The following is a 26,249-nucleotide window of genomic DNA, read 5'->3' as shown; positions in this document are numbered from 1 at the left end:
TGAAGTCCATCATCAAATTTCTACTCTCTTCCAAATAGTTCTACAAAATGGCATATCAATGAATTGATTTTGTGTTAGAAATCAATTGACACTGTGTTACATCTATGTAGGACAAATAAATGCAATGTACGGAAAGAACAGTGACATTATTTCAGAATTTCTGTGTCTCTTATATACAGTGTACCTAACAATCTTGGGCAAGGAGGTTTACTTCTAAAACATTCTTAAAATGTGAAAAAAAAGCTATTATATAAATCAAAGTTTAGGATGTGCACAACTACTTTATTACTTTCCAATAAGCAGTGCTGAGTAGAGGTCTACTTTTTTTTCTCATAAGTGATGAATGACATCACATCAAATGATGACATCACATAACCATAGTAACTTACCATTCTCACAGTCCATTCCAAAGTATCCTGGTGGACAGGAACAGGTGTATGAGTTGAGAACATTGGTGCAGTTGGCATCATTCTGACATGGGTTGCTGCCACATGCATTAAACTCTGCAAAAGCAAAAATGAAAAACAAAGTTTTGAATATACAGTACAATTGTACGTTCAATCAGCATTTAAACTGATAAAAACGCATACAACTTTTTATTCTATTCAATTTCAATTTTGATCTATTTTCATAATTCTCAAAAAAAATAAGATGTAAAATGGAAATTATACAAAATTTATGTGAAATATCAACCTGAATGTACAAAACTATCCCAATATGAAAACAAACATAGTCAATTTACGGTGAAATTAGTGACTATAATCTTGCAAAGCAGGAGAAATACGATGTGCTTTTCATGAAATCAAGCTCATTACTGTATATTGTAGGTCCCAATATAAAATTTAGTGTAAAGGAATATGGAGCACTGATAACTATTTAGACCCCAAAAAATTGACTGAAAAAATTAAAAAATGGTATTAAAGTACATATTGGTTTTTCAGTCTGCATGTTCTCTTGATAGCACAAACCAAGGGCAAATGGATTTAGGCACCAGTCCTTGACTAGCTGTATGCCAACATGAAAGCCGATGTTGAGAGCTACTGCATATTGCAATTTACAAAATTCAAAAAGTACAGACAAGGAGAGATTATCATACTTATCATACCTTCTGTGCAATTGACTCCTTTCCATCCAGGAGCACATATGCAGATGTAGTCTCCGAGATCATTGATGCAAGTTGCTCCGTTTGCACATGGGTTAGGGTCGCATCCATCAAGTTCTGCCAAGAGAACAAAATTGCAGTGTTTCCATCAAAATTAAGGGGAATATTATTCCCTCTGCATTCTGAAAGAGGTAGGCAAAGCGCTCTTTCATAATGCTAGAAAAGTGAAAATATGTTGAATTTTCTTTATATTTGATATATATTGTTGTCCATAATGACGTCATGAACTGTAGTAGTCTCCTGTCCAACGATGACGGCACCAAAAATTTAGAAATTCATAACTTTTGAACAGAATGTCTAATTTCCCTCAAACTTTCACTGAAGAGTTCAACTAATATTGCTGCTTTTGCTCAATCCAGATTTATATTTGGGGTTTGGTTTCTTTAATGGCTTGATTGAAATAGGGGAGGACATGGCATTTACTCCACTGAAAATTTATATCTTTACCTATTTCGCAGAAATCTCCATCGTATCCCTGCGGACATGTGCAAGTGAAGGTGAAGTCTGGGTTCTGGGTGCAGGTGGCCCCATTCTGGCATGGGTCACTGGCACAGCCTGAGTATGCTGTAAGAGTAGAAACCACAAAGTGCATCAGTGATATTGAGGTTTACGGTATATGAGGGGGCAATTTTATGAGTCTTTTGAGGTCTCTTGAGACAATATCTTACATTCTTGCTCTGCTATTACAGCTGACGACATATGTAGGTGAGTGGTGGTTTTCTACATCCGTGCATGGCAGAACAGTGAGTTTCTAATTAGTTGCAAATGTTCTTCATGGACAAAACTACATGTATACAGTATATGTCTAAAACTTGTGTCACTTCCACTGTCTAATAATTTAACATAATAAAAAATCTCAGGATGCGTGACTGTTGTATCTTACTAAAAAAATACCACCACTGTCAGAGGGTTCTGCATTATTTAGGTCAGTTCTTCTCTGGAAATACTGTCCAGTCATCTAAAAGTCTTTCCTTTTAGTAATAACATGGCATAACTCACTGGGGAAAAAAAACTGTTTTTGCTACACAGTGAATCAAGTACAACTTACTTTCACAGTTATCTCCAGAGAAGCCCATGGGACAGTCACAAGTGTAAGACGTCCTAAAGTTTGTACAGGTGGCTCCATTCTGACAGGGGTCTGGATCACACAGGTTTATCTCTGTGGAGAGAACATCAGCCATGCAATAATCACTAGGTCACCTGACTTTTTTCTGTTTTCACAAAATACTACTCTGCATCTATTAACATTTCACAAGCAGTACAGAAATAATGTCTGATATAGGAGCTACACAGCATGCCAACAAATGGTGCTTACACACGTATTACACTGTAGTTGTGTAAACAAAAACATGTACAGTGTATCATTAGGGCACCATATGAACAGTTTGATCGCGACATGGGATAAGCCCTGTTTGTCTACATTTTAAAGTAAGTCCATTATCAAATAGAGCAAATTCAAATCTTTCCAATGATACCTCACTTGTTAGATAATGAGGAATATTCTTTAAGTTATGATTGAAAGTATCCTGCATTTTCTTATCATTTTCTTTGTTTTTTTTTTGCAGTTGTAATCTCAAATTTCTCAAATTAACAAAAAATGAAGTTAACTGATTTTGCAATCAAATTCTTCGTATGCAATCCTTTGACTGCTACCCTTCCAGGTATCTTGCAAGCATGGCAAATTGAAAGGCGAATGTAAAACCATAATATGCAGTCTGATATACAATGTAGAGCATTACATTGTATTAACATCAACATGTTGAACAAGGAGATGATTTTCATGTGCTTTTTTCCACATCGCCTATGGTAGCATTTTACCTAATAGAGACTTGGATTTCAGAAAGACAAGGACTTTTGACTTCAGCTGAATTTCCATGATCATCTTCTTTCCTGATGTACAATTTGTATCATACACAATATAGCATGCATTGACAGGGAAACCTGCCTATTTGAATTTACTGCAATGCAAGAAAAGTGTTGCATATCAAAATGGTTCATACAGTACCTATCTCACAGATGACACCTTGGAAGCCCGGTGGACAGTCACACCTGTACGTGTTGTTGGATTGCTGGACGCAGGTGGCTCCATTCATGCACGGGTTGCTGTCACAACCGATGTAATCTGCACCATGATAATGCACAGATTTGAGTTTTACATTGTATTTGTGAGTTTTACAAAAACTGGTTGAATGTAGGAAATGCATCATCCCTCATGGATTTCCCCCAGAATAAAGAACATTAGGACTGACCTGTGAGCAACTACATGTATGCAATACAAATTGAGGAGAATACATGTATAAAGTGTACATTCATATCACATGCACACATACAATTTGTAACATTATACTACATGTGCCTGCACATAAAAAAAGAAGATCTTAACACTGTTAGTTTGTTTTTGTTTTTGTTTTATTTTATTTTATTTTATTTTTTTGCTAGCATTTCATTCAACATAAATTAAAGCATTTGGAGGTGTCTTCATTTTCATCTGATATACATACTGTATACGCCATATATTTCACGGGTCTAAATTCTTCACGAATCGGGAATTCCCGACGATTTTGTGTGTGGTTAAATTCGCGCTCGTGGAGTCCTGTACTGAACGGAGAAATGAACATGCGTATGTCACATTTACATACGCATCAGTGTCAATATTTTCGCATGTCTTTAATTTCGCGAATAAAACCTGACTCGCGAAATTTGCAAAAATAAAAACCTAGCAAAATATTCGGCGTATACAGTATGTAAGGTTGACACAAGATGAAGAGCAAAACTAACCTTCACATAGAAGACCAGAAAAGCCTTCTGGGCAGATGCATGTGTAGGATGAGTTAGAACTGACACAAGTTGCTCCATTTTGGCAGGGATCACTGTCACACCCAACATAGTCTGGAAAAAAAAAAACAACAACACATCAACATATATAACTATCCATTTGTAAACAGGACATTATGCTTGTATCATCAAAGATGCACTTAATTCATGCACACAGCTAGTAATTCAGGGATGCCGACTTTGCAGACAGTATATTGGCAGAAGAAAACAGTATTTTCTATGAAATGTGCAGCACTATTAGCCAAAAGAGAGCAAAATATTGCAAAGTAAAGTACAAGCGGTTGGCATCCTAGCCAATCCCCCTTTTTCCGTCATGCCATCATAAAAGCACACATTACCATGCATCTCACTCCATTTGTAAATTACATGTAGATTGGGCCAGATTAGGTCAGATTTTGTAATTGATTGCTTTTTTTGTCATCCATTTTTTGTTTTAATTAACTTGAAATGCAAAGTTACTCCATGATAATTAAACAATATGTGAATACATGTTCAACAATTATTCTTTTACAGATGTAAAGGAGGTATTAGGCCACATGCAATATTAGACCTCACACCCATACATGAAAACTTCAAGCTGATAAATGCATGATTTTTCAGAAAAGATTTGCCAAGTGATATATTTTACAAATGATATATTTCATATGCAGTCTGACATGAATTGTTGATAGTGCTTGATGAAGAGAAGGACTTAGAAATGATTTGCATACTGTACCTTCACAGTTCTGTCCAATGAATCCCAAAGGACAGGTGCAATTGTATGAAGTCCTGAAGTTGGAACAGGTGGCTCCATTCTGACATGGATTTGGATCACACAGGTTGATTTCTGCAGAAAATAGGCAATATATTTGTGATCAATAAACCCGCAGGAAAATCTGGTCTTGCGAGACTTGGAGGCTCTCAGTTAGTACAGGCCAGGAAAAGGCAAACAAATAATTCTATAGCACTGTTAATGGGAGTGATAAAAGTACTGAACAGACCTTTCCTTTACAGTGCCAACTACAAGTGTGCAATTACATTGTGTTATTTGTCATAGGAACCTGAAACATATTCTCCCGTTCTGGGATTCAGATCAACTAAATCTAGGAGACAACATGATTAATGTTAAAAGAAGAGATCAATAGGATTGAAGTATCAAACAGAATACCTAGCACGAAAAAAGTATCTTTTAGACAGTTTTCTCCATTCTGCATTATGTACATGCTTGTATGTCTCACAAGGAAAACCAGACAGGGATTTGTAAATCTTCATACACTTTTGAACACATATCATTGGTCACTATACTACAGATGACCAACCTTCTTCACACAGTAGTCCCTGGAAACCCGGTGGGCACACACAGGTGTACGAGTCATTGCCTTGCTGGCAAGTGGCTCCGTTCTGGCATGGGTCACTGTCACAGCCTGAGTAGACTGCTCAAAAAAGAAAATAAGTCCATATAGATAAGATAAAAAGTCTGCATTATCTACCGTACAATAAATAAGAGAAAAGGGCTTCAGAAAATTAAGAGCTTATTACTTATACACATTCATAATTATAGTTTATAGTCACAAGTTCTGGCTGAGGCTTATCATGTTGTATTTCTCCAGATATGATGAGACAGTCTTTACAATCTTCTACAATTTACAGAGAGACATGACTTCCAGTGATGCATTTACATTAATTATACATGTAATTACATGTACAGTGTATCTTATAACCCCCAGAGGTGTGACCAATGTAAGTGCCATATTGTACCTTCACAGTTCATTCCAGTATACCCCTCCGGGCAGTCACAGGTGTATGAAGTCTGGAAGTTGTTACAGGTTGCTCCATTCTGACATGGGTCTGGGTCACACAAGTTGATCGCTGTGGTGGAAAGATTTAATAGGTAGTATCATTATTTGTTTTCTTTTGAATAACTACACACTAAACTTGGAAGGTTAGAGTATAAGTTTGCTTTGAAAACACTGCTTAACCCAAATATAACATTTTCTCTATCTTAAGTTTGTAAAGGAATTATAAAAATTGTGAAGATTTTATCATCTCTATGGGATACTCACTCAAAGGGTCTGAGTTAAGAGAAATATCATCAATAAAGGACAAACAGTATACAGGTGGATGATTATCCTGATGATTGATTCAGAATACACATCATGTACTTCGGCATCAAATATCAGACGAAGTCGTTACCCCAACATTTACAACATCATGTTTAATCTTCCACCTGGCTTGCACAAGAGCAGCCTATACTGAGAGCCTCCTACATGAATGTTATGTTTTGCAATGTAAACTTTTTTCTTACAGTTACAAAAAAAAAGCATTGTGCTTGTAAAAAAGACCTGTACTTACAACTAGAGAGAAACATGTAGAGGATACTCAAGGGAAAGCTTTGGAAACAGAAACTCATTCTCACCTATTTCACACATTGAGCCTGTGAAGCCAGGTGGACAGGCACACATGTAGGTATTGTTGAACTGAGCACATGTTGCTCCATTCTGGCAGGGGTTGCTTACACAGCCAATGTAATCTTACATGGGAAAGAAAATTGTTACAGACAAAGCAAAGATATGACTTCCCTCAAAATCACATGCCTCACCAGTTAATACATGCATAAGGATAAGACTGTGTATTAGATAGCATTACAACAATTCAAAAATTCATATGTAAAATCTACATATATGCCACATACAAGTCGTAGTGGTAATACAAACCTAATGTGCCAAGTATTCCAATTATGAAAAACATGCATTCTGATCACTGATGAATTGACTGACAACCTAGTTCAATGGAAATATCAAATTTGTCTCAAATTCTGGAACTCAGCAGCTGTTTAGTCTCAGAAAACAAATGTCTCTCACACTACACAAATTATACTTGGATACTTGTTAAAATTAGATGCATACAGGAAAATCCTATATTAACGAGCTCACTTACAATGAGGCACCACTTTTAACGAGGTGAATTTTGTGATTCCAATTTTTAATTTAATACTGTACTTTAGCTGTCTCTTTTTAAGTGTGTTTACAAGGTACAGGTCTTAAGAAAGTACAATTGCCAGTCCAGGCGACCTTGTTATAATGACGGTTTCCCTATTTTGTTCTTATTTCATCTATTTACTGTTAGACATTTAAAGTAGAAATACAATGTAATTACCCTGGCAGTTGACTCCGCTGAAGCCAGGCAAGCAGTCACATGTGTATGAGATCCTGAAGTTTGTACACACAGCCATGTTTTGGCATGGGTCCGGGTCGCACAGGTTGACCTCTGCAAATATAAACAGTGTAAATGATATCAGGAGGGACCTCCCTTTATGACACGATAAATGAATATCTGGAGTGTGTTTCACAGCAAGAGGGATTTTTTTTTTCTTTATCATTCGGCCGGAGCTATATCAAGCTATGACTGGCCAAATGGACTCAAAGACATTTGGGTTTACCTTCATTTCCTTCAGGTCAAAACGTGACATGTGGTTTGCTGGAGTCTTTGTGATTACACACACAAGAATAGTGAATTCTACTTTGCATATCAGTTGACTTGTTTCTCCCCATTTGTCAAGATGCAAGCTATGAAAATATGATGATGTCTTTGATCCAAAGTACATGTACCTCTGACAGTTACTTCTTTTTTAGCTTTCAATTTAGAGTAATTTGCAATCTTCACCCACAGAGATTACTTTTGTTTCGTTTTGTTTTGCTTTTTTTCTCATAGTTCAGCTTCCTTAGGCTTGGCATTCTGCTTTATGTAGACTACTTTATCAGTTGAGGACAAGTCTTGAGTATACGAGTACTTGGCCAAGTGTCTGTGGAAAATGCGTGTTGTAGCAAAATCAAACTGTCCTCAACGGCATTAAAGAAAAAGGAATTTCACAATGATTAAAAAGACTTGGGAGAAACATGATATTCTACACGCAGAGGGATTTTTGTTAAAACAACCTACCTTCTTCACAGTTACGACCTCTGTAGCCAGGTGCACACTGACAGATGTAGAAGTCCAAAGCTTGGAGACAGGTGCCGCCATTCTGACATGGGTCACTGTCACAGCCTGCATACACTGGTGATGAGAATTGATGGGAATACGACTGAATTAAACCATTGTGTATACAGCATCTATGTAACTCAAGCTTGATTGCATAAAATAAATCTTGGGACAACAGTGGTTGCAACATGTCTACGTGCGAAACCACAGTAGTTGCCAATCTTTGTTGCAAGTCCAAGAATCAAAATTTGCATACAGAGACATGTGCATACATTATGGGAATGCTTGTAGCCAGTATAAAGAGTATTGTGCAAAGGAGTTATTGGAATTTGAACGTTATCATTTCACAATGAAGAACATTAATACGATGTAGATTTACATTTCCTTTGTAAAGAAAATTTTCAGTTGACTCATTTTTCTGGCTTTCCAACATACAATATTTTTGCCTTTCCTGTGTCATTATATGGTAGATGCAGTAATACTGACATCCTTGCATATGTACTGTAGTTCAGCATCCTTTACTGCACTGCAGTGAGATTTATGGTACCTTCACAGTTGGTTCCAGTGTATCCTTCTGGGCAAGAGCAGTTGTAAGATGTCCTGAAGTTATTACAGGTCGCTCCATTCTGGCAGGGGTCTGAATCGCACAGGTTGATTTCTGCAGCAGAAACGGTCCATGTCAAGTAAAGGATGAAAAATATCAGCTATGACTACTGAACATTCTTGAAAAGAAGGCAAACACATGTACACATCCAATAGAAATCTAATGAAGATATGGAATTACTAGGCTCCCCCAAACAAATTTGTTCTACATTCTTTAATATCTTGTGGTGCAAATGTGCTAGATGATGATAAAAACTTCACAAAACCTTGAGTGTTACATTTGTTTAAAAAATTGGGTTCTCTTTAGGTGAATGTGAATATGTCTCTACTGTAGAAAGTGTAAATTTTCGCAGTGTTGAAATTTTCACACATTTCGCGCAACTAGAAACTAGCGCCAAAACAAAAGCACACAAATATTTTTGCTTGCCATAGTTGCAATAGTTGATGTCTTGATTCCGCGGAATTAAAAACACTCAAAACTCTTCTTACCGCACAAAAATTGGTTGTGCAAAAAATATCCACTTTTACAGTCTTACTTTTGTGATGCTATAGGAAGCAGACAGAATAATGCACTCACCGTTCTCACAAAGCTCTCCTTCGTAGCCTGCGGGGCAGGAACATGTGAAAGTGTTGTCACCGTTCTGTGAGCAGGTGGCACCATTTTGACATGGGTCACTTGAACAGCCGATGTACACTGCAAGAAACAAGAAGGTATGTTTGTATTGTGTCAGCTTTTTTTTTTTCCAGGCATTTTCAGTTGGTTCAAAGTGAACTAGAGTGCACAATGTATTTCATTCAAAAGGTTACAGATTTTTAAAAGTTTCATCAGACATCACATCTACAGAGGCACGTGCATGTACATTTATATCTTTACAACAATAGATTTCAAAATTTGTTGTCAACAATATGATATACATGTACTATCATGTGATGAACACACTGTATGTATCATATTTACATCAGTATGACTGTACAACGTACATGCATAGTGTTGTACATTGACATACAGCAAACATGCATTCGCTTTATATCAAATGAAGTATGGAAGTCAAAAATCTAAACAAACCAGAAGTGTCTAGAAACCATAAAAGATGACAAAGAAGGCTGGCTTCAACATGACATTTAAACATGACTTTCATAATGTACTGCAGATGCACACATCCTGCACATATCTTAAAGACCTAACAAAATGCTTGCAAAATGTTTTAATATGCAAAAGAAATGTAAAATATATGTCATGATTATCAATGTAAATATGTTGTCAGTGTCGTTCCGGTTTTTATCGCTTCGAGAAACTCCCCCAAATATCACATTTTTGGAGGACCTCGTTGCAGCTTTTGCGAAAAAGATAGTCACGTGACCAACACCCCTGAACCGATTGATGACGTATAAGCACGGAGTTGTGCTCAGTTAGCAGACGCCGCTCAGCACAAGCACTTAGATTACCTAGCTTGGTACACGCGCGTACACGTTAGCTAGCCCGGCCAGGCCCGGGCGCGGGATGTGCGCTCCCGGTCGACCCACTGACTGTCGACATGTACGCATTCGTACCACGTACATTATCACTAAGTTAGCTTGCACAAATACCTGTTACCTCGAGCATAATGTCTTCCCCTATATGGGTAAACTTCGACATTGATGATGATGATGATGATGAAGACTGCAGCTCTGACGATATCGCGGAGAAGAAGAGGAGGCACATGAAGTTGAAGGGGAAGATGGGGAGGGAGAGGCAGCCGATGAACCAGAACGTTATCGTGGGGCTGCACCTTACCGATATGAACCAGCTGCATCTCCCCCGCTGCCAGTGCAAGAGCGTATGAACATGGCAACAAGTCCGAGAATAGACCTCACGGAAACGATCGCCTGGGAAATACAGAGTGGTATGTCTGGTATGCCCCCATATAGTTTAACGTTAGAAAGGATATACTGTATTCTACATGATTGACATTGTAAGTTGCAACTCTTTGTCTAGTAAGTACCGTAGTAGAAGAACAGACCCAGCTCGCTCACAAAGTGATCGGCTACTCCGGCCGCAGCAAGCGGGAGCGTCCCGGCCGTGGCCTGGCCCGTCGGCCGGCGCTAACAAGTTAAACTACTAGTACTATAGTAGTAGTCTAGTAGTAGATCTAGTAGCAGTCTTCTAGTATTGTAGTCTACTAGTAGTAGTAGTCTACTAGTACTACTACTAGTAGTAGTACTATTACCACTAGGTCTAGTAGACTAGTAAGTAGTAATAGCAGAATCTTTGGTAGTAGTATATACAGAGGCTACACTCTAGGGGGATATGTTACACTAACTTACAGGGTGGGTTGTGGCTCAAAAAAAAAAAAAAAAGAAGCCTGACCAGTTTCCCATGGTCAGTTTCTACAATATTTGTTATCAGTTAGGCCTATTTAGATGCGCCATTTTCTAAGAAAAACGATACCAAGAATGATCGTCAATTTTGGTCGAGTAGTTGTTGTTTTATGCTACAAATCATACTGTGGAAGGAAGCCCCAACGCCGTGCTTATCTACCGATGAACGCCACGGTGGGGCTGAATTCACGAGTTGGTCTAGGCTGAATTCACGAGTAGGTCTAGGCCTATAAAGCAGGCGAGTCGCCGTAATATTAGTACAGACACGCAGTGGTGGTGGGGCTATCGTGAAATAGGCCCCACCGCAGTTCGCGTGCACCGCCTACCCGTGCGTTTATAGCAAGCAAGGGTAGGTCCTCCTAGGGTTTAGGGTTAGGTAAGGTTGTATTTATGGTTAAATTGGCCGTTAAATTAGTCGAGGGCCATATTAGGAAGTCATTTTCGCCGCATTCACGAGTATTGACTGTGGAAGGCAGCCCCGCCGCCGTGCTTACCTACCGATGAACGCCACACGGTGGGGCTGAATTCACAGGCGAGTCGCCGTAGTATTAATAATACAGACACGCAGTGGTGGGGCCTATTTCACGAGTTTGCCGAAAATAATGGATATCCAAGCGTACCACAGTTGTAATCTGTATTATTGGCAGTATTCTATCCGATACAATTCATTAAATATTCTTTTTAAAGGCTTAGCCAATGACAATAGTGCAGCGCAGCACCTGCTATGCGCTCGCTAGCTCGCTCCCCCGCCAGCCAGCCGCCGCCGGCCGGCTGTCGCGCGCTGCGCTGCGCTAGCATAGCCTTGCCAGCTCGCTGGCTATGGCTAGGCTGGTTGGACAATCAATATCGACGACTCCGTTCTTAGACGTCATCACAATTTAGAAGTGATAGTGCGCCGCATGCGGCGAAAGTATAGAAAGTTTTCCAAAACCGAGGAAATTGCATCCATTATATTAACAAATATAGAACAAAATTCAGAACAGTAAAAAACCCCGCACAACCATAGAATTACTTAGAATTTAACATTTAATATTATCACATCATTGAGAAAAAAATGTCTAAACCATTTTATTAGGTCTTTAAGGATGTAGCTTACTTTCACAATTTGTCCCAGTAAAGGATGGTGGGCAGGTGCAGTTGTAAGAGGTCTGGAAGTTAGTGCAGGTGGCTCCATTAAGGCAGGGGTCAGGGTCACACAGGTTGATTTCTGGTCGATAAAACAAACCCACACACAAACATACTATGTAGCTCAGAAGTTTCCCTGCTTCACAAGAGTAATGTACAATTATCTGTCCTTATTCATAGACCACAATAATTGTGATATTTCAGAATGAAATTTGTCTTTAAACGAGTAGATGTAGACTGATTAACTAATACAAGTATTTTTGTATATGTATACATGGTAATAGTAACAGGGATCATGAGATTTCTTAGTACTTCTGGTAAAAAGTGAAGTTTCATACATGGCTTTATGATAAAAATAAGACAAAAATCACTCAAGGGTCTGGTGTTTTGTTTTGTTTTGTTTTGTTTTGTTTTGTTTTGTTTTTTTTTGGGGGGGGGGCAATGAAAAGTTTGGAAAAACATCAAAATTTCTCAGCAGCAATTGCCAAAGATAGGTTCACGTCCCTGTCCTGATAATTTGTGCACAAAGTTACATTGTTACAAAGAGTGAAAAGAGCTGACCTTCCCAAGAAGCAAAAACATGCACTGAATCAATTTGATGACATGACGAATTTCATGTAATTAGAGATATGGGAGCTTATATGAAACATCTTGGCCTTACCCAGTTCACAGCTGTCTCCCTCATACCCTGGTGCACACAGGCAGGAGTAGGAATCAGTGCTCTCTTGACAAGTGGCTCCGTTTTGACAAGGGTTACTGTCACAACCAGAATATTCTATGAGAGGTACACAACAAATTGTTAGAGAAATTATAAGGAAGAATGCATGCATCACTGGAAAAGGAAGTTATGGAATGCTGTGATGATTAAAGGACTTTGATGTAGATATAAAGTATAAGTTGTAGACATAAGAATACTATGATATCAAAATGTCTTTGATGTGGAAGAAAAATATTGTTCTTTTTCAAGATGGCATGATACAAAATCTGTTCATTTCTACACATACACTGTTGAAGGGGCCTTTGCCACTTGAATATGCAAAGTGAATTTCATGACAACCTCCAATTTTTACAATTAAGTCTCTCTGTGGAAAATGGAGGAGAAGAATGTTATGGAACATGAAACATCAGCATCAGTCCAACATGGCTTGGTTCATGTGCAATTAGTTTGTTTTCTCTTTCCACAAAATACTTTGTAGTGGGCTCTCGAAGCATTGCAATTTTCATAGAGCTTCTTTTCTGTCTTTATCATAACACAAAACATGTGGATAAATTGCCCAGTGTCACTTCTGCTAGAGTGAAGGTGAATATCTGGATATTTGTAGACATGTTAACTAACCTTCACAATTTGTCCCAGTGTATCCAGTTGGGCAGCGGCACTCGTAGGATGTCCTGAAGTTTGTGCAATTTGCCCCATTCTGGCACGGGTCAGGGTCACACAGGTTCACCTCTGTTCATGAAGTAGACATACAGTATAAACAAATTTATTGAAATTTCTTTCAATACTCAACATTCAGCTTCAATTAGCACTTATTGGGAAACTGTGACAAATTAGAGGATTAATCCCACTTGTTTCCCAGAGCTCAACATTAGTGGTGGTCCGGTTGCCGCAGGCTACTAAAAACTGATGGCGGGTCACTAAATTTCAAAAGAGGTTATCTGTTGATAGTCTGATTGGGCAACTGAGTTTCAATATGGATTGTTATGCCTATGCCTCCTTTATTTCGGGCTACATGTACCAAAATTTAGCATTTAATGATATCAGTGTCCTGGACAGGTCATCGGAGAGAAAAGGCAGTGTTGAGCTCTTTTCAAAGTTATCAGTAGTAGTTATCAGGAGTTTTGATAAAAGGGTTAGCACTTCTGCAACTGACTAATGCTTCTTGATGAGCATTTCTTCAATTTACCTATTTTAAAATTGATGAGTGTCAAAATGTCTATGCCAAGGATGAGATTACCTGAAGCACCTAAAAAGGCTTGAACAGATGTAAAGATCATATTAGATCGCTCATGGGGGAATTTTACACACATTAAGGAGAATAACATTAAGCAAAATCATTTCTTACCATTCTCACAATTTGTCCCAAAGTAACCTGGTGGGCAGCTGCAGTTGTAGGTGCTGAGGATGTTGGTACAGTTTGCTCCGTTCTGGCAAGGATCGCTTCCACAGGCATTGAATTCTATCAAACATTGCATAAATAAAAGGAAAAATTGCAAAATATTTTTGACAAGAATGTAGGACAATTTTTGACATCTCACACATATACAGTGGGGAGAAACGTCCAATCCTGACACACCTGTGTAGCATCATCTCATTTACATAGAGAATTTGAATGTCTAACTTCATCGGCATTCAGATTCCCAATTATTAGGGGTTATGTGGACTTCACAAAACACTGAATATGAAATGTGAGTGGCAGGAATTCACATAATTTACATGAATTTTTCTTTCTTTTTTTTCTTAAGACTTTATCAGTCTCTGCTTTTCTGGGAAAATTAATAGCAAAAGCTTCTTATAAAAGGTGCAACGATCAGATTTTATTTTGATGCCTGCTAAAACTGTATTGTGGGTGATGGTCAATTCAAAGTGTCTACCATCATCAATTTTTAGTAAGTGTTCTTTGGCTCACCCTCTGTGCAGTTGACCCCTTTCCATCCCGGAGCACACACACAGCTATAGTCTCCAAGATCATTTATGCAGGTTGCTCCATTAGCACAGGGGTTGGGATCACAGCCATCAAGTTCTACAGAAAAAGTAAGAAGAAAGGGCAAATATCAACCATGTCAGTCATACCTACAATGTAGGCTGTCACTTGAAATCGAGAGTGTGCATCATCTACCAGACATGAATGTTAACAATGATAATGGTACTGTAATTATTTGTCATTAAGCACCCATTAAGCACTGTGAATGCTGTTCAACATACATTAATGGTGATTTAGCAATTCAATAATATCAACAATTAATGCTAACTTTCAATGTCATGACAAACATGCCCGACATTCATGAATTAGTGACTTTATTTGTTTTTGGCTTGACATAATCTGTGCTTATTCTCAAGAAAGGTCCCCCAAATTAGAGGCTAAAGATAATAAGTTTTGCACTTTTTAAATATTTTTGCAATGTGGTGTGTTTATGACAGGTCTTACCTATCTCACAAAAGGTGCCAACAAAACCCCTTGGACAGGTACAGGTATAGGTGTCGTTTCCTTCATTACAGGTGGCTCCATTCAGGCAAGGATTGCTGTCACAGCCAGAGTACACTACAACAACCAGAACAGTAGAAAAGACATATCAGTGATATTATATGGTGATGTTGCATTTTATTTTTGTCTGCATTCAGGATACCAATACGAGGTGTAGAAGACAAACTAATTTATTTGCAAATGGGACATTTTACTTTGTTTGCTTTAGTGCAGGCTGCCCACAAACATGATTAAAGATACAGTACCTTCACAGTTTGTTCCTGAATATCCTTCTGGACACGTGCAGTTGTAGGAAGTCCTAAAGTTCATGCAGGTTGCTCCATTCTGACATGGATCAGGGTCACAAAGGTTGACATCTGTGTGTAGATGCAACATGTAAAGTGAAATGAAATTCTCGATAATCCCTCACCTACACATGTACGTAACACTTTACATAACAAATGGTCAAGGATAAGCTTCATTTTATTCACAAATTTAGTAGTACTGTTCAATATGATAGTAACTAGACTATGTTTCCATACATCTATTTCATTAAGTAGATAATTTCAAGTCTGATTTGTGACATGAAAAGTAGAGTTGGCACAACAATATAAACATCTGTATAAAACAAAAATTTGTGGCATTGCCCTGTATTCTCTAAAATGACCAAAATAACTTGTGAATCATACAGTATATCTATATGATACGAACATTATATGTGCACAGACATTGGATTAATCAGAGTGTTAAATGAAACACCTCTGCATTCAATACTGTAGACAACCCTGGTGTCTGAGTCCAAATTTGTCCCCCAACAGTTGAAAACAAATAACAAATTTCATAGAATTGAAATTCCATCACAGTGCCAAATACACTGTCAACTGGTGAAATTTTTAGGAGGCAAAGCAAGGACATAAAGACTTGAAAGGTTAGACAAGCTGTGCACTTGTAGTATGGTTTATCTAACCACCTACAAATCTTGTCATAGTTATATAACCTCTAAACAACAATAAAAACAAACAAACAAACAAACAAACAAACAACGACACCACCACCACCACCAACGATAACAACCATCAAATAACAGTGAGTGAGACTTTGACACATACCATTTTGACACATGTTGCCCTGATAACCAGGGGGGCACATACAGACATAGGTGTCGTTGGCCAGCTGAACACAGGTGGCTCCATTCAAACAAGGGTCACTACTGCAGGCTGTGTAGTCTGAATGGAAAAGATCAGAGAGATACAGTGTAGAAGGAATTGAGTTTTTACTCAGGGTTAGCTTCCTGCAACATGGTTAAATATGATGTGTTCATAATGGAAATGCTTTTTTGTAATTTCTAAATTTTTTAATCAGTATTGTGTATGTATCATATTTTATTGTCAAATTGTGCAATTCAGTCTCTGAATGCAATGCGATTGAAATAAAACCATTATTGAATTTAATTGAATATAAAAAAAAAAGCTACATTATAAACAGTTGTGCACCATTGATGAAGCTTGGCAGAATGAAAGTTAATGGCTTGATCGTTCAAGTGAAAGGCATGGGGGGGGGGGGAAGTTGGGATCCATGTCTGTATACACATGTTATTTGTGCGTGAAATTCTGAATATCACATACTGCGCCAAATCAGGGCAAGGTGTGCTCTAAATACTTCTGACTGCCAAAGGGGAGACATGAGGACAGGATTGATTGTAACGAATGCAAAGATACAATTGTACATTCTGTATTGCAGAAGTTATTACAAACATTGATGTACATGTATTTGCTACAGTACACTGCAATTGTTTTTCTGCAAAAATGACCTAATCTTCAGAAGACTTCCTTCTTGTACATACAAAATATTGTACATGTAAAAGTGATTTTCTAGTATTTAAAAACCTCTGAATCTAAAATGATACAGTCTGTAAAAAAAATACACACACACACACAACAAACTGTCAAGGAAAAGATGGCAGGTAAACACATTCCCTTACTTTGACAGAGCAGGCCACTGAAGCCTGGAGCACACACACAAGTGTAGGAGTCATTCAGCTGCATACATGTTGCACCGTTTTGGCATGGATCGCTGCTGCACCCATCATAGGCTGGTAATGAAGATAGGAAGAGAAGGTAAGCTTGCTTGAATAGTGTGCACAGTCTTTTCACACAAACTATAATATCTCATTGGTCACTACATTGTATAGCACCGCAGCAATTAAAGGAAACCAAAACATATTCCAAAGTTATGGAGGTTTAAAGGCTAAAGGAAACCAAAACTCAAAGAAAAATGTGGATTGAGTGAAAGCAGCAACATTAGTAGAACACATCAGTGAAAATTTGAGGAAAATCGGACAATCGGTGTAAAAGTTATGAATTTTTAAAAGTTTGGTGTTGGAACCGGTGGATGAGGAGACTACTAGTGTTCATGATATCGCGTGTGGACAACAATGTAAAGAAAATATCAAGGGAATTCCACAAATATTCATTTTTCATGAAAATTACACATTCCATCAACTTGATACTGACATATGTTAAAAGTAGCAATCTTTACTCCCCCTGCTTTCTGAAAGTGGTTAGTCAAGTGCTCTTTCATTATGCTGGAAAAGTGAAATCATGTTTAATTTTCTTTATATTTTCTTTATACCGGTAATTGTTGTCTACACATGATGTCATAAATTCAAGTATTCTCCTCATCTAGAGGTTCCAACACAAAAACTTAAAAAAGTCATAACTTTTGCATCGATTGTCCGATTTTCTTCTTACTTTCACTGATGTGTTCTACTTCTGTTGCTGCTTTCACTCAATCAACATTTTTTCTTTGGGTTTGGTTTCCTTTAACCTGTACATTAACACAAAGCGGAGACCATCCAGTTGAAACAATAAGATCAAGTGTACATTCTCAATCATAGAAGTCACACCTACTCTCATGAAAATCAAACTTTTTTTTTTTCATGATCAAAATGGCAGCTTGTAGTCTTTATCATGTTGATATAAAACTAAGAATTCATTTATCATTACTATGACTTGTCCACTGGATATTACACATAACAAAGCGTCGCTTCTGATATACATAGATATGATGAAATCTTACTTTCACAGTTGGTTCCAGCGTATCCTTCGGGGCAGGAACAGTTGTATGATGTCCTGAAGTTTATACAAGTGGCTCCATTCTGACACGGGTCTGGATCGCACAGGTCGATTTCTGCTCAAAAGATATGAAAGCACGAATCATACATGTGTATATCATGCATGGTTCTCATAAAACACAAAAACTATGAAGGACATCTGTTTGAAGACTGGATGTACCTTGTATGGGGATTGCATATTGCAATCAGGAAGCCTAAAATTCAAGGAATAACTTATATGTGGGTTTTCAATACAATATAATCTAAATTGTTCTACATACAACCAGTCATTATGTCTTCATACATTTTAATGAGGTCATATGCTGTCATTCTTGTTATGAATCATTTTGAGCTAACCTTCGTTTGTCACTTTGCCTGATAAAAAATAAATAAAATTGGGTGTAGTCATCATATTTATGTCAATGTCAACACATGAACACTACATAATAGTGTTTGAGAGAACTGAAATGCCCCTTGTTACAAGCCATTTGTTGAGAGACTTCTGTCTTGCCAATACAATACTTCATGGCTAACACCTTTGAAAATGCAATAAACATTTCTGTGTAACATTGTAACACGAAATGCAATGGAACAGACTCAGAAACATAAACACATTTGTGCATATGGTATGCCTGAAGGATGCAACACAACACTGCAAGTTAGATATTACATCAAAATAATTTGCCTGATGCTCTTGGATAGGGTGCAGTGTAAAGCACTTATCAAAATGGAGTGTGGCCCTGCATAATTGGGAGTTTTTGTTTATCTTAAACAAAAAGAAAAAGAAGTAGAGCAAAATTTACAATTCAGGGCACAAATCAACTATTTCAGACAGCGCACCTTCTTCACATTCAACACCCTGGTAGCCTGGTGCACAGACACATGTGTAGTTGTCTGCATTCTGTTGACAAGTTGCTCCGTTTTGGCAGGGGTTGCTGCCACACCCGTCATAAACTGCAGAAAGGAACCAGAAATGACATGTTTCATTTTGATTGCCACAATAAAATGCAGAAAATTGTTTGCCGATATCCATTACTTACACATATGTACATGTATGAGCAAATGTCATTTACAATTGTATGCTGTATATTAATTTAATATTTTTCTGTATTAATGCACTTTGAAACGTTAGTAATAAGCACTACAACATGTATTATTTGTTGTTGTTGTTATACATGTAGCTCTTGTCAAACACATGACATATAATTTATGCCCCTCCACTGTCTTATGTATTAAAATTCTTTACGCGTATCATTTACATTGACTATGTACTGTGGTAGATGCTGAGAATAAGTTACTGTATTTTTCATTCTGTCATGCATGCACATAATCATGCACAGTGACAGTAGCGGTTTCAAAGTTTAAGTGACAACTTTTAGCTGTTATGGAATAACAGTTCTTGTGGGAGTACAGAGCTTTCTCCATGTAATACAAATTATAATATCATGTTGTGATTACAAACCTTCGCAGTCTTGCCCTGTGTACCCCACAGGACAGGTACAATTATATGAAGTCCTGAAGTTGGTACAGGTGGCTCCATTTTGACAAGGATCTGGATCACACAGGTTGATTTCTGAGGGAAAAGTTGTAAAAGTATTTCCAGAGTTAAGCATCTATGCTGCTCATCAAATGTTCATATATCTTTCATTCTATGAGATGCCATAGCACATTTAAACAAAAATAACAGAAACAAATCTGTAATACTATTACTCTATTCAAATTTCAGGTATGCACTTTGTGCAGATTGAATGCATCACACAGAGGCTGTTTAGAAATATACCAGCATAATGTGTCTTTTTTCTTTTTTTGTACAACTTTGAAAAGTAATCATATTTGACAGTCTGTATTTGACAGCCCTGAAAGTGACTGATAACCTGACCAGCCATCAGTTGTGTACATTTCCACCTTATACTGTATGCTTTGCATGCTGGATTTATATACAGACAGACAAACAGACAAATAGACAAAAGATGTACCTGTTTCACACATCTGACCAGTGTATCCTGCTGGACAGGCACAGACATACGTGTTGTTGACCTGTGCGCAGGTTGCTCCATTCAGGCAAGGATTACTCACACAACCGATGTAATCTGCTCAAGACACAAAAGCATGAACCATGTCATAGACTAGAATTTATGCAGTGAAGATGCACGAGAATTGCATGCTTCAACAGCTAAAAGCAATGGTAAAGGTGTATATGGCCACCATCATCTACAATGTATGTCTGCAAACAGTCAGCAGTAATCAATTTTAAAGTTCAAATACTTTAGGCTTCATGTGTGACGGTCACCTCTGCTGTTTTTGTTCTTTTGGTTTTTTCTTTAAGATTGCGTATTGCATAGCTGTTCTATTGCAAATGAAAAGCTGAGCTGTAGCTCTACATACAGAATACCTTTAAATATACTAGTATGAAACACATGTTGTTGATTTTCATGCTCAAGTATCTGAGAAATAAGAAATGAGGTGGATTATTTTCCATAGAATTTCAATAGAGCATTCACCAAGGGATATGTCAAACTTATTTCCTATCATAAAAATGTACTGAGCAAATAATGAGTGGATACTGTCGTTAACAGACAAAGAATACCTTGACAATTGACTCCACTGAAGCCAGGCAAGCAATCACATGTGTATGAGATCCTGAAGTTTGTGCACACAGCCATGTTCTGGCATGGGTCTGGGTCACACAGGTTGACCTCTGAAAACAAAAGACATACCAGATGCAGTTTGGACAAGTTTGGTTCATGAAGTCACATTTCTTCTACAAACAGAATGTATTTTGAGTGCATATGAAAGTGCAATATTTGTCACAAAGTGAAGTATGTATTTCTATTCTATATTCATTGTATCCTGCAGTATATTTGCTGTCTCTCGGAAAGGATATGACTGCATCCACGCTCTTAAAACCCATCTATAATGTAAAGATATGTTAGTCTTTTCTCAACTTTGGACAGTGTGTTGAAATCATAAAATTATGTTGCACCTGCAACAGAATCTGCTGAAGAATCGTTACATACCCAGTTCACAGTTGTCTCCGGTATAACCTGGTGCACACTGACAGATGTAGAAGTCTAAAGCCTGAATACAGGTGCCTCCATTCTGACAGGGGTCACTGTCACAGCCCGCATACACTGCAGTGAAAAAAAAAAAAAGGAATTCCGTATTTAAGATACATGTAGATCTTCAGTTTTCTTTCCTGAGGTTGTGGGCAAGAATATCAATGTCAAATCTTTGAGGCAAAAACAAGAATTCTTTGTCTTTCTTTTGTGCATAATTAAATAACGGGGAACGAGTAGTCCATCATGTTTAGCTGCCAGCAATACACACTCAGTAATAGACTGCTTTGCATGATATATTATGTGACCCATAATTACACAAAAACATCTATTGGTACACTGTATATACAATTGGCCATCAAACTTAATAACTGTTGGCAACATTAATACGCCATTTATGTTCTGTTTATATTTACAATGAAATAAAATGTGAAGACAGTAGTATGATATCTACTGGGCAAAACAAGTTCATCGACACGCCATATTTCAAAGTGTTCTATTTAGTCTTCAGACATTCAGTTATAAACATTCAGTCTACGTAGTGCAATTAACATTTCTGAAGCCATGATTTCATACCTTCACAGTTGGTTCCTGTGTATCCTTCAGGGCAGGAGCAGTTGTATGATGTCCTGAAGTTATTACAGGTGGCTCCATTCTGACAGGGGTCTGGATCACACAGGTTGATTTCTGCAATGTGCAATTTCAAAGTAGAACAGAATTCAGTTGTACATCATTGTTTGCATAACAGAGGGAAGATGAAAATGGGAGAAAGTTTCAAAGTACCATTAGGTACTAGGAAGAACCTCATTTGGAATAATGTGTACGTTTACCTTTTGAAAGCAGCAAAGAAGAAAGTCACACCAAAGTGAAAAACAAGAATCCACTAGACACAAGATATAAAATGTAACAGCATGTAATCTGCCACGGGAGAATATGAACTACTGCACAGTGTATGATTTCATTCAGCCTTTTCTATAAACTTTGATTTGTCAAGAAAACAAGCATCACATGTAATGTAAAGTGATGTAAACATTACTGGTTATATTGCTGCAATGCAGCTTATAACACACATTCTGTGAAATGATGCACTTGTATTAGCTACTCACCGAGTTCACACAGATCTCCTTCAAAACCAGGGGGACACTGACAAGTGTAAGTACTATTGTCTTGAACACATGTAGCTCCATTCTGACATGGGCTGCTGTCACATCCAATGTAGTCTATCATGAAAGAAAGCAATATGAACAGCAAGGAATGAGTTATATTGTGAGAACATGTGTATACCAATACATTTCTATCAGCACACTGTAAATTCAACAGTTTCTGGTCTGTGATGCACTACATTGGTAAGGTAATATCAGCAAATCAATATTAACAGATTAATATTTCTTTTGATTTTATGTATTTTCGATAATGACATTGATATTGTATTGCTGTATATCATGTCTATATACAGGTTATATGTGTGCTTTGTATATGTATGTATCGATGTAACATGTATACATGCAAACAAAACAAATTTCCAGAAACGGACAATAAAATTGAATTGAATTGAATTGAATTGAATCTAAGTTGCAAGATTGCATTACAGTATCTACACGTTAATGCCAAAGGTACGACTGACAAGGAGAAAGCATTTGTAATGTAAAACCCAGCTGGTAAACAGTCACATATCTTCTCTGTATTGCCAAAAGCACCAAAACATTCCATTAACTATAAAACCAATTCACACCTACAAATACACTAAGACTAAAATCACAAAATACAAGTACGCAATATAATGTAATGGGGAGACATGATGATAATAGTTATGATTGTTTTGTAGCAGCTTTTCCACTGGATAGGAAGTGCTTCAGATGTCATCCCTGGGTCAGCAGTTATGTCAAACTATGTACACATTACCAGACAGTGCAAGTCAAATGATATACAACATATTTTAACTGTCGAAACAAGTAGGTAGGCATTGTACCGGTATACAAAATCATGACTTTCAAGATGATGGTTGTACCTATAGTGTAATTCCTCTGTCTCATTTGATTGTTGTCTTTTTATATCAAACTCATACCTTCACAGTTGGTGCCTGCAAAACCTGGAGGGCAGGTACAGTTGTAGAATGTCTGAGAGTTTGTGCAGGTGGCTCCATTCTGACAGGGGTCAGGATCACACAGGTCTGTGGCTGTGGGGGGATTGGAAAAAATGTGCCATAATTCAGTTAAGCACACTTCATGGGTGAGTTGAGAATACATCATTATTCTATGTCTGGTCCTTGTGTGAGCAAAACAAGTACTCAATTCAGCAAAGTTTAACGTGAACAGTTTACTACTATAGAAGAAAAGATGTTTACACATCATAAACAAGAAAACGGTCAAAAGAATTGGGTATTATCAGGTAGATGCGAAAATAAAAACAGACAATGAAAGACAGATTCTCGAGTATATGGACCTGTCACCATGACACCGATTTGAACTCATCATAAACTCAGACTCTGCATTGCAAGCTTGATAACCACCCTGTTCTTGTGCAAATCATTCTCTTAAGCTGCTGTCACGCTACACAAAACTATACCTAGTTTACTTCTCGATAACTTCAAGAAGTTGTTGGGATGTCGATAATGCATCGATGTAGGGCAACTTGTTAATCACTTGCAACTTTCAGAAGTTTGAGCACGTGGTCACGCAACTAAGTTTGAGCGATGCAAAAATAATCATAGTTTGGGTCCACATGGACCATACTGACAAAAACTGCAGGTCCTCCTTGAGTATCAAAAATGCAAATGTGCAACAGCTTGCAAAACAATGCGCGATGTGCATAAACAACTTGAAATGGATCTAATCATATTACAAACTTCTCAAAGTTTCAGCCATGCACAGTTTTGCTAGAAGTGAGAAACTCCCAAAATGCATGAGGAAGTTTTGTGGGAACTTTTGCTGGTAACCAGTCTGTAGTTACCCTGCCCATATTACACAAAGCTAAATAACGGGTGGTGAAACTACATGTAATTTTGTGTACTGTGAAAGCAGCTATTGTCAACAATTTGCACAGGAAGACAGCACAATGATGTATCAATCATTGTCTGGCTGAGAATGATAAATGGCCACTGGGAATAGTGACAATAATCAAATAATGGTCAAATAGAATACATCAGGTGAGATGAAAGTAACTTTGAGTTAGTAGTCAGTGACATGTGCACCTATTGATAAACCTCAGTTGTTGATGCAGAGTATTATCATAAATAGATGTGATATATACAAAAGGAATGAAACAAAATATGCAAAGAGCAAGGATTGCATCTTGGATTACCTGCACAAGAGAGAACAAAAGAACACTGCATTAGACATGACAATACATACACATGTTACAAACACATACAGTGTAATGACAATTACATGCTCCACACAAGTAGTTATTTAGATGGCAAGTACTTCTTTTTTTAATTATCTCCTTTAAGATCTTATCAAGAAACTGCAATATTCTACATGAATGGACATCTGTACATCACATGTCTCATATGGAAGTACAATCATGTTTGCTTCTTTGGTAGAATAATCATAGCAGCATGACTGCAAAGAGAGAACTTTCTATCTAAATTAATAGATTTGTAAATTCTTTGCTTTCAATGGGGTTGACAATGAGCACAACAAACTAGTCAAACAAATTCTTATGATGGATAATGAAAGACTTTTTGGTAAATTCTTCTTCTGTAACTTTTTATCTGTTTCTCCATTCTTTTCAATCAGTTTCACACTGGAGGCTTCGGAATGTGACAGCAAGGTACAAGGAAACTGGTATATAAACATGTCAACATGTACGAACAAAGATGCATACATACATGTACAACATATACATATTGTGCATGAATAGACACAAACACACATGCATACATACATACACTATTTAATATACACACAAACATGCATATGTACAGGTTTCTTAAATACATATTCAGTTAATTCAACACAGTCACAAGAAATGAGATTTATGACAAATAAGAACAAACAAACATGTTATGAACAAACTAGAAATGTCGCTATGGCGACTGGTATGCCTCCGCCATAATGCATGGTTCTTCGAATAGGTCTATAGCACAATGCCTTGACAATGTGTGATGACAGTGTCACATAACTGGCAAAATATCAAAATGACAGGTTTGTCACACATGCATTGAATGTTCGCTTTCCTTGAACTAGGTTTATTTGGATGAATGGCTACACTGTCTAATAAGAGTGCAGGTATTTAAGGATTTGTACCCAACTTTTGACCCTTTTACGAGTTTAAAGAAGAAGTGAAATTTAACACTTTCACTTGACCTTTGACCTTTTGGCCCTTGACTTTTGACAAGAAAGAGAATCTGTATTGGGTAATAAATGCATACACTAAGTTTCAAGAAAAAAATCCTGCTGGCATAGCATAGATAAGAGGGAAATAATGGCATTTTGATGAGTGGACCTCGACCTCTGACCCCTGACTTTTGACCCCTAAATTGATCACTGCCAGTCAGTACATGCATATATACTAAGTTTCAGGAAGATACCTTGAAATATCTGTGAGATATGGAGAAAAAAGTGAAATTTTCACATTTTCACTTGACCTTTGACCCTTGACCTTTGACCTCATGACCCAAAACTCTCTCTGGGGAATCTTTATTTGGTAGTTCATGTATACACCAAGTTTCAAGAAAATACCTCCAGGCATTGCAGAGATATAGGGGAAATAGTATGATTCTGAGCATTTGACCTTGACCTTTGACCTTTGACCTTGAGCATGTGCGCCCAAAAGTTGATAGGCACGACTTCGCCCACTCATACATATACATGCCAAGTTTCATTAGGATAACAGTTTTTTAGATACTCTGTCCACAA

The 26,249-nt window shown here is 37.5% G+C and overlaps 1 protein-coding gene across 1 annotated transcript in view; it reads right to left on the bottom strand.

The window, feature by feature from the left end:
- LOC139730507 (uncharacterized) overlaps positions 1 to 26,249 on the bottom strand; it is a 217,118-nt gene that overhangs the window by 13,624 nt on the left and 177,245 nt on the right. Inside the window, 32 exon segments of the mRNA XM_071641346.1 lie at positions 390 to 503; positions 1,106 to 1,219; positions 1,610 to 1,726; positions 2,211 to 2,321; positions 3,168 to 3,284; positions 3,941 to 4,051; positions 4,713 to 4,823; positions 5,296 to 5,409; positions 5,735 to 5,845; positions 6,393 to 6,506; positions 7,133 to 7,243; positions 7,916 to 8,029; positions 8,502 to 8,612; positions 9,135 to 9,251; positions 12,012 to 12,122; positions 12,702 to 12,815; positions 13,377 to 13,487; positions 14,104 to 14,217; positions 14,668 to 14,781; positions 15,187 to 15,300; positions 15,489 to 15,599; positions 16,332 to 16,448; positions 17,204 to 17,314; positions 18,301 to 18,411; positions 19,175 to 19,288; positions 19,797 to 19,907; positions 20,311 to 20,424; positions 20,922 to 21,032; positions 21,352 to 21,465; positions 21,967 to 22,077; positions 22,497 to 22,610; positions 23,456 to 23,566. Of these exon segments, the coding sequence (XP_071497447.1) occupies positions 390 to 503; positions 1,106 to 1,219; positions 1,610 to 1,726; positions 2,211 to 2,321; positions 3,168 to 3,284; positions 3,941 to 4,051; positions 4,713 to 4,823; positions 5,296 to 5,409; positions 5,735 to 5,845; positions 6,393 to 6,506; positions 7,133 to 7,243; positions 7,916 to 8,029; positions 8,502 to 8,612; positions 9,135 to 9,251; positions 12,012 to 12,122; positions 12,702 to 12,815; positions 13,377 to 13,487; positions 14,104 to 14,217; positions 14,668 to 14,781; positions 15,187 to 15,300; positions 15,489 to 15,599; positions 16,332 to 16,448; positions 17,204 to 17,314; positions 18,301 to 18,411; positions 19,175 to 19,288; positions 19,797 to 19,907; positions 20,311 to 20,424; positions 20,922 to 21,032; positions 21,352 to 21,465; positions 21,967 to 22,077; positions 22,497 to 22,610; positions 23,456 to 23,566 (3,615 nt within the window).

Source organism: Diadema antillarum, unplaced genomic scaffold, assembly GCF_040938485.1.
Source record: "Diadema antillarum isolate AM-2024a unplaced genomic scaffold, OU_Dant_1.0 seq00000319_RagTag, whole genome shotgun sequence".
Lineage (NCBI taxonomy): Eukaryota > Metazoa > Echinodermata > Echinoidea > Diadematoida > Diadematidae > Diadema > Diadema antillarum.
The sequence above is the reverse complement of the archived record's forward strand: the minus strand, read 5'-3'. Positions and strand labels throughout refer to the sequence as shown.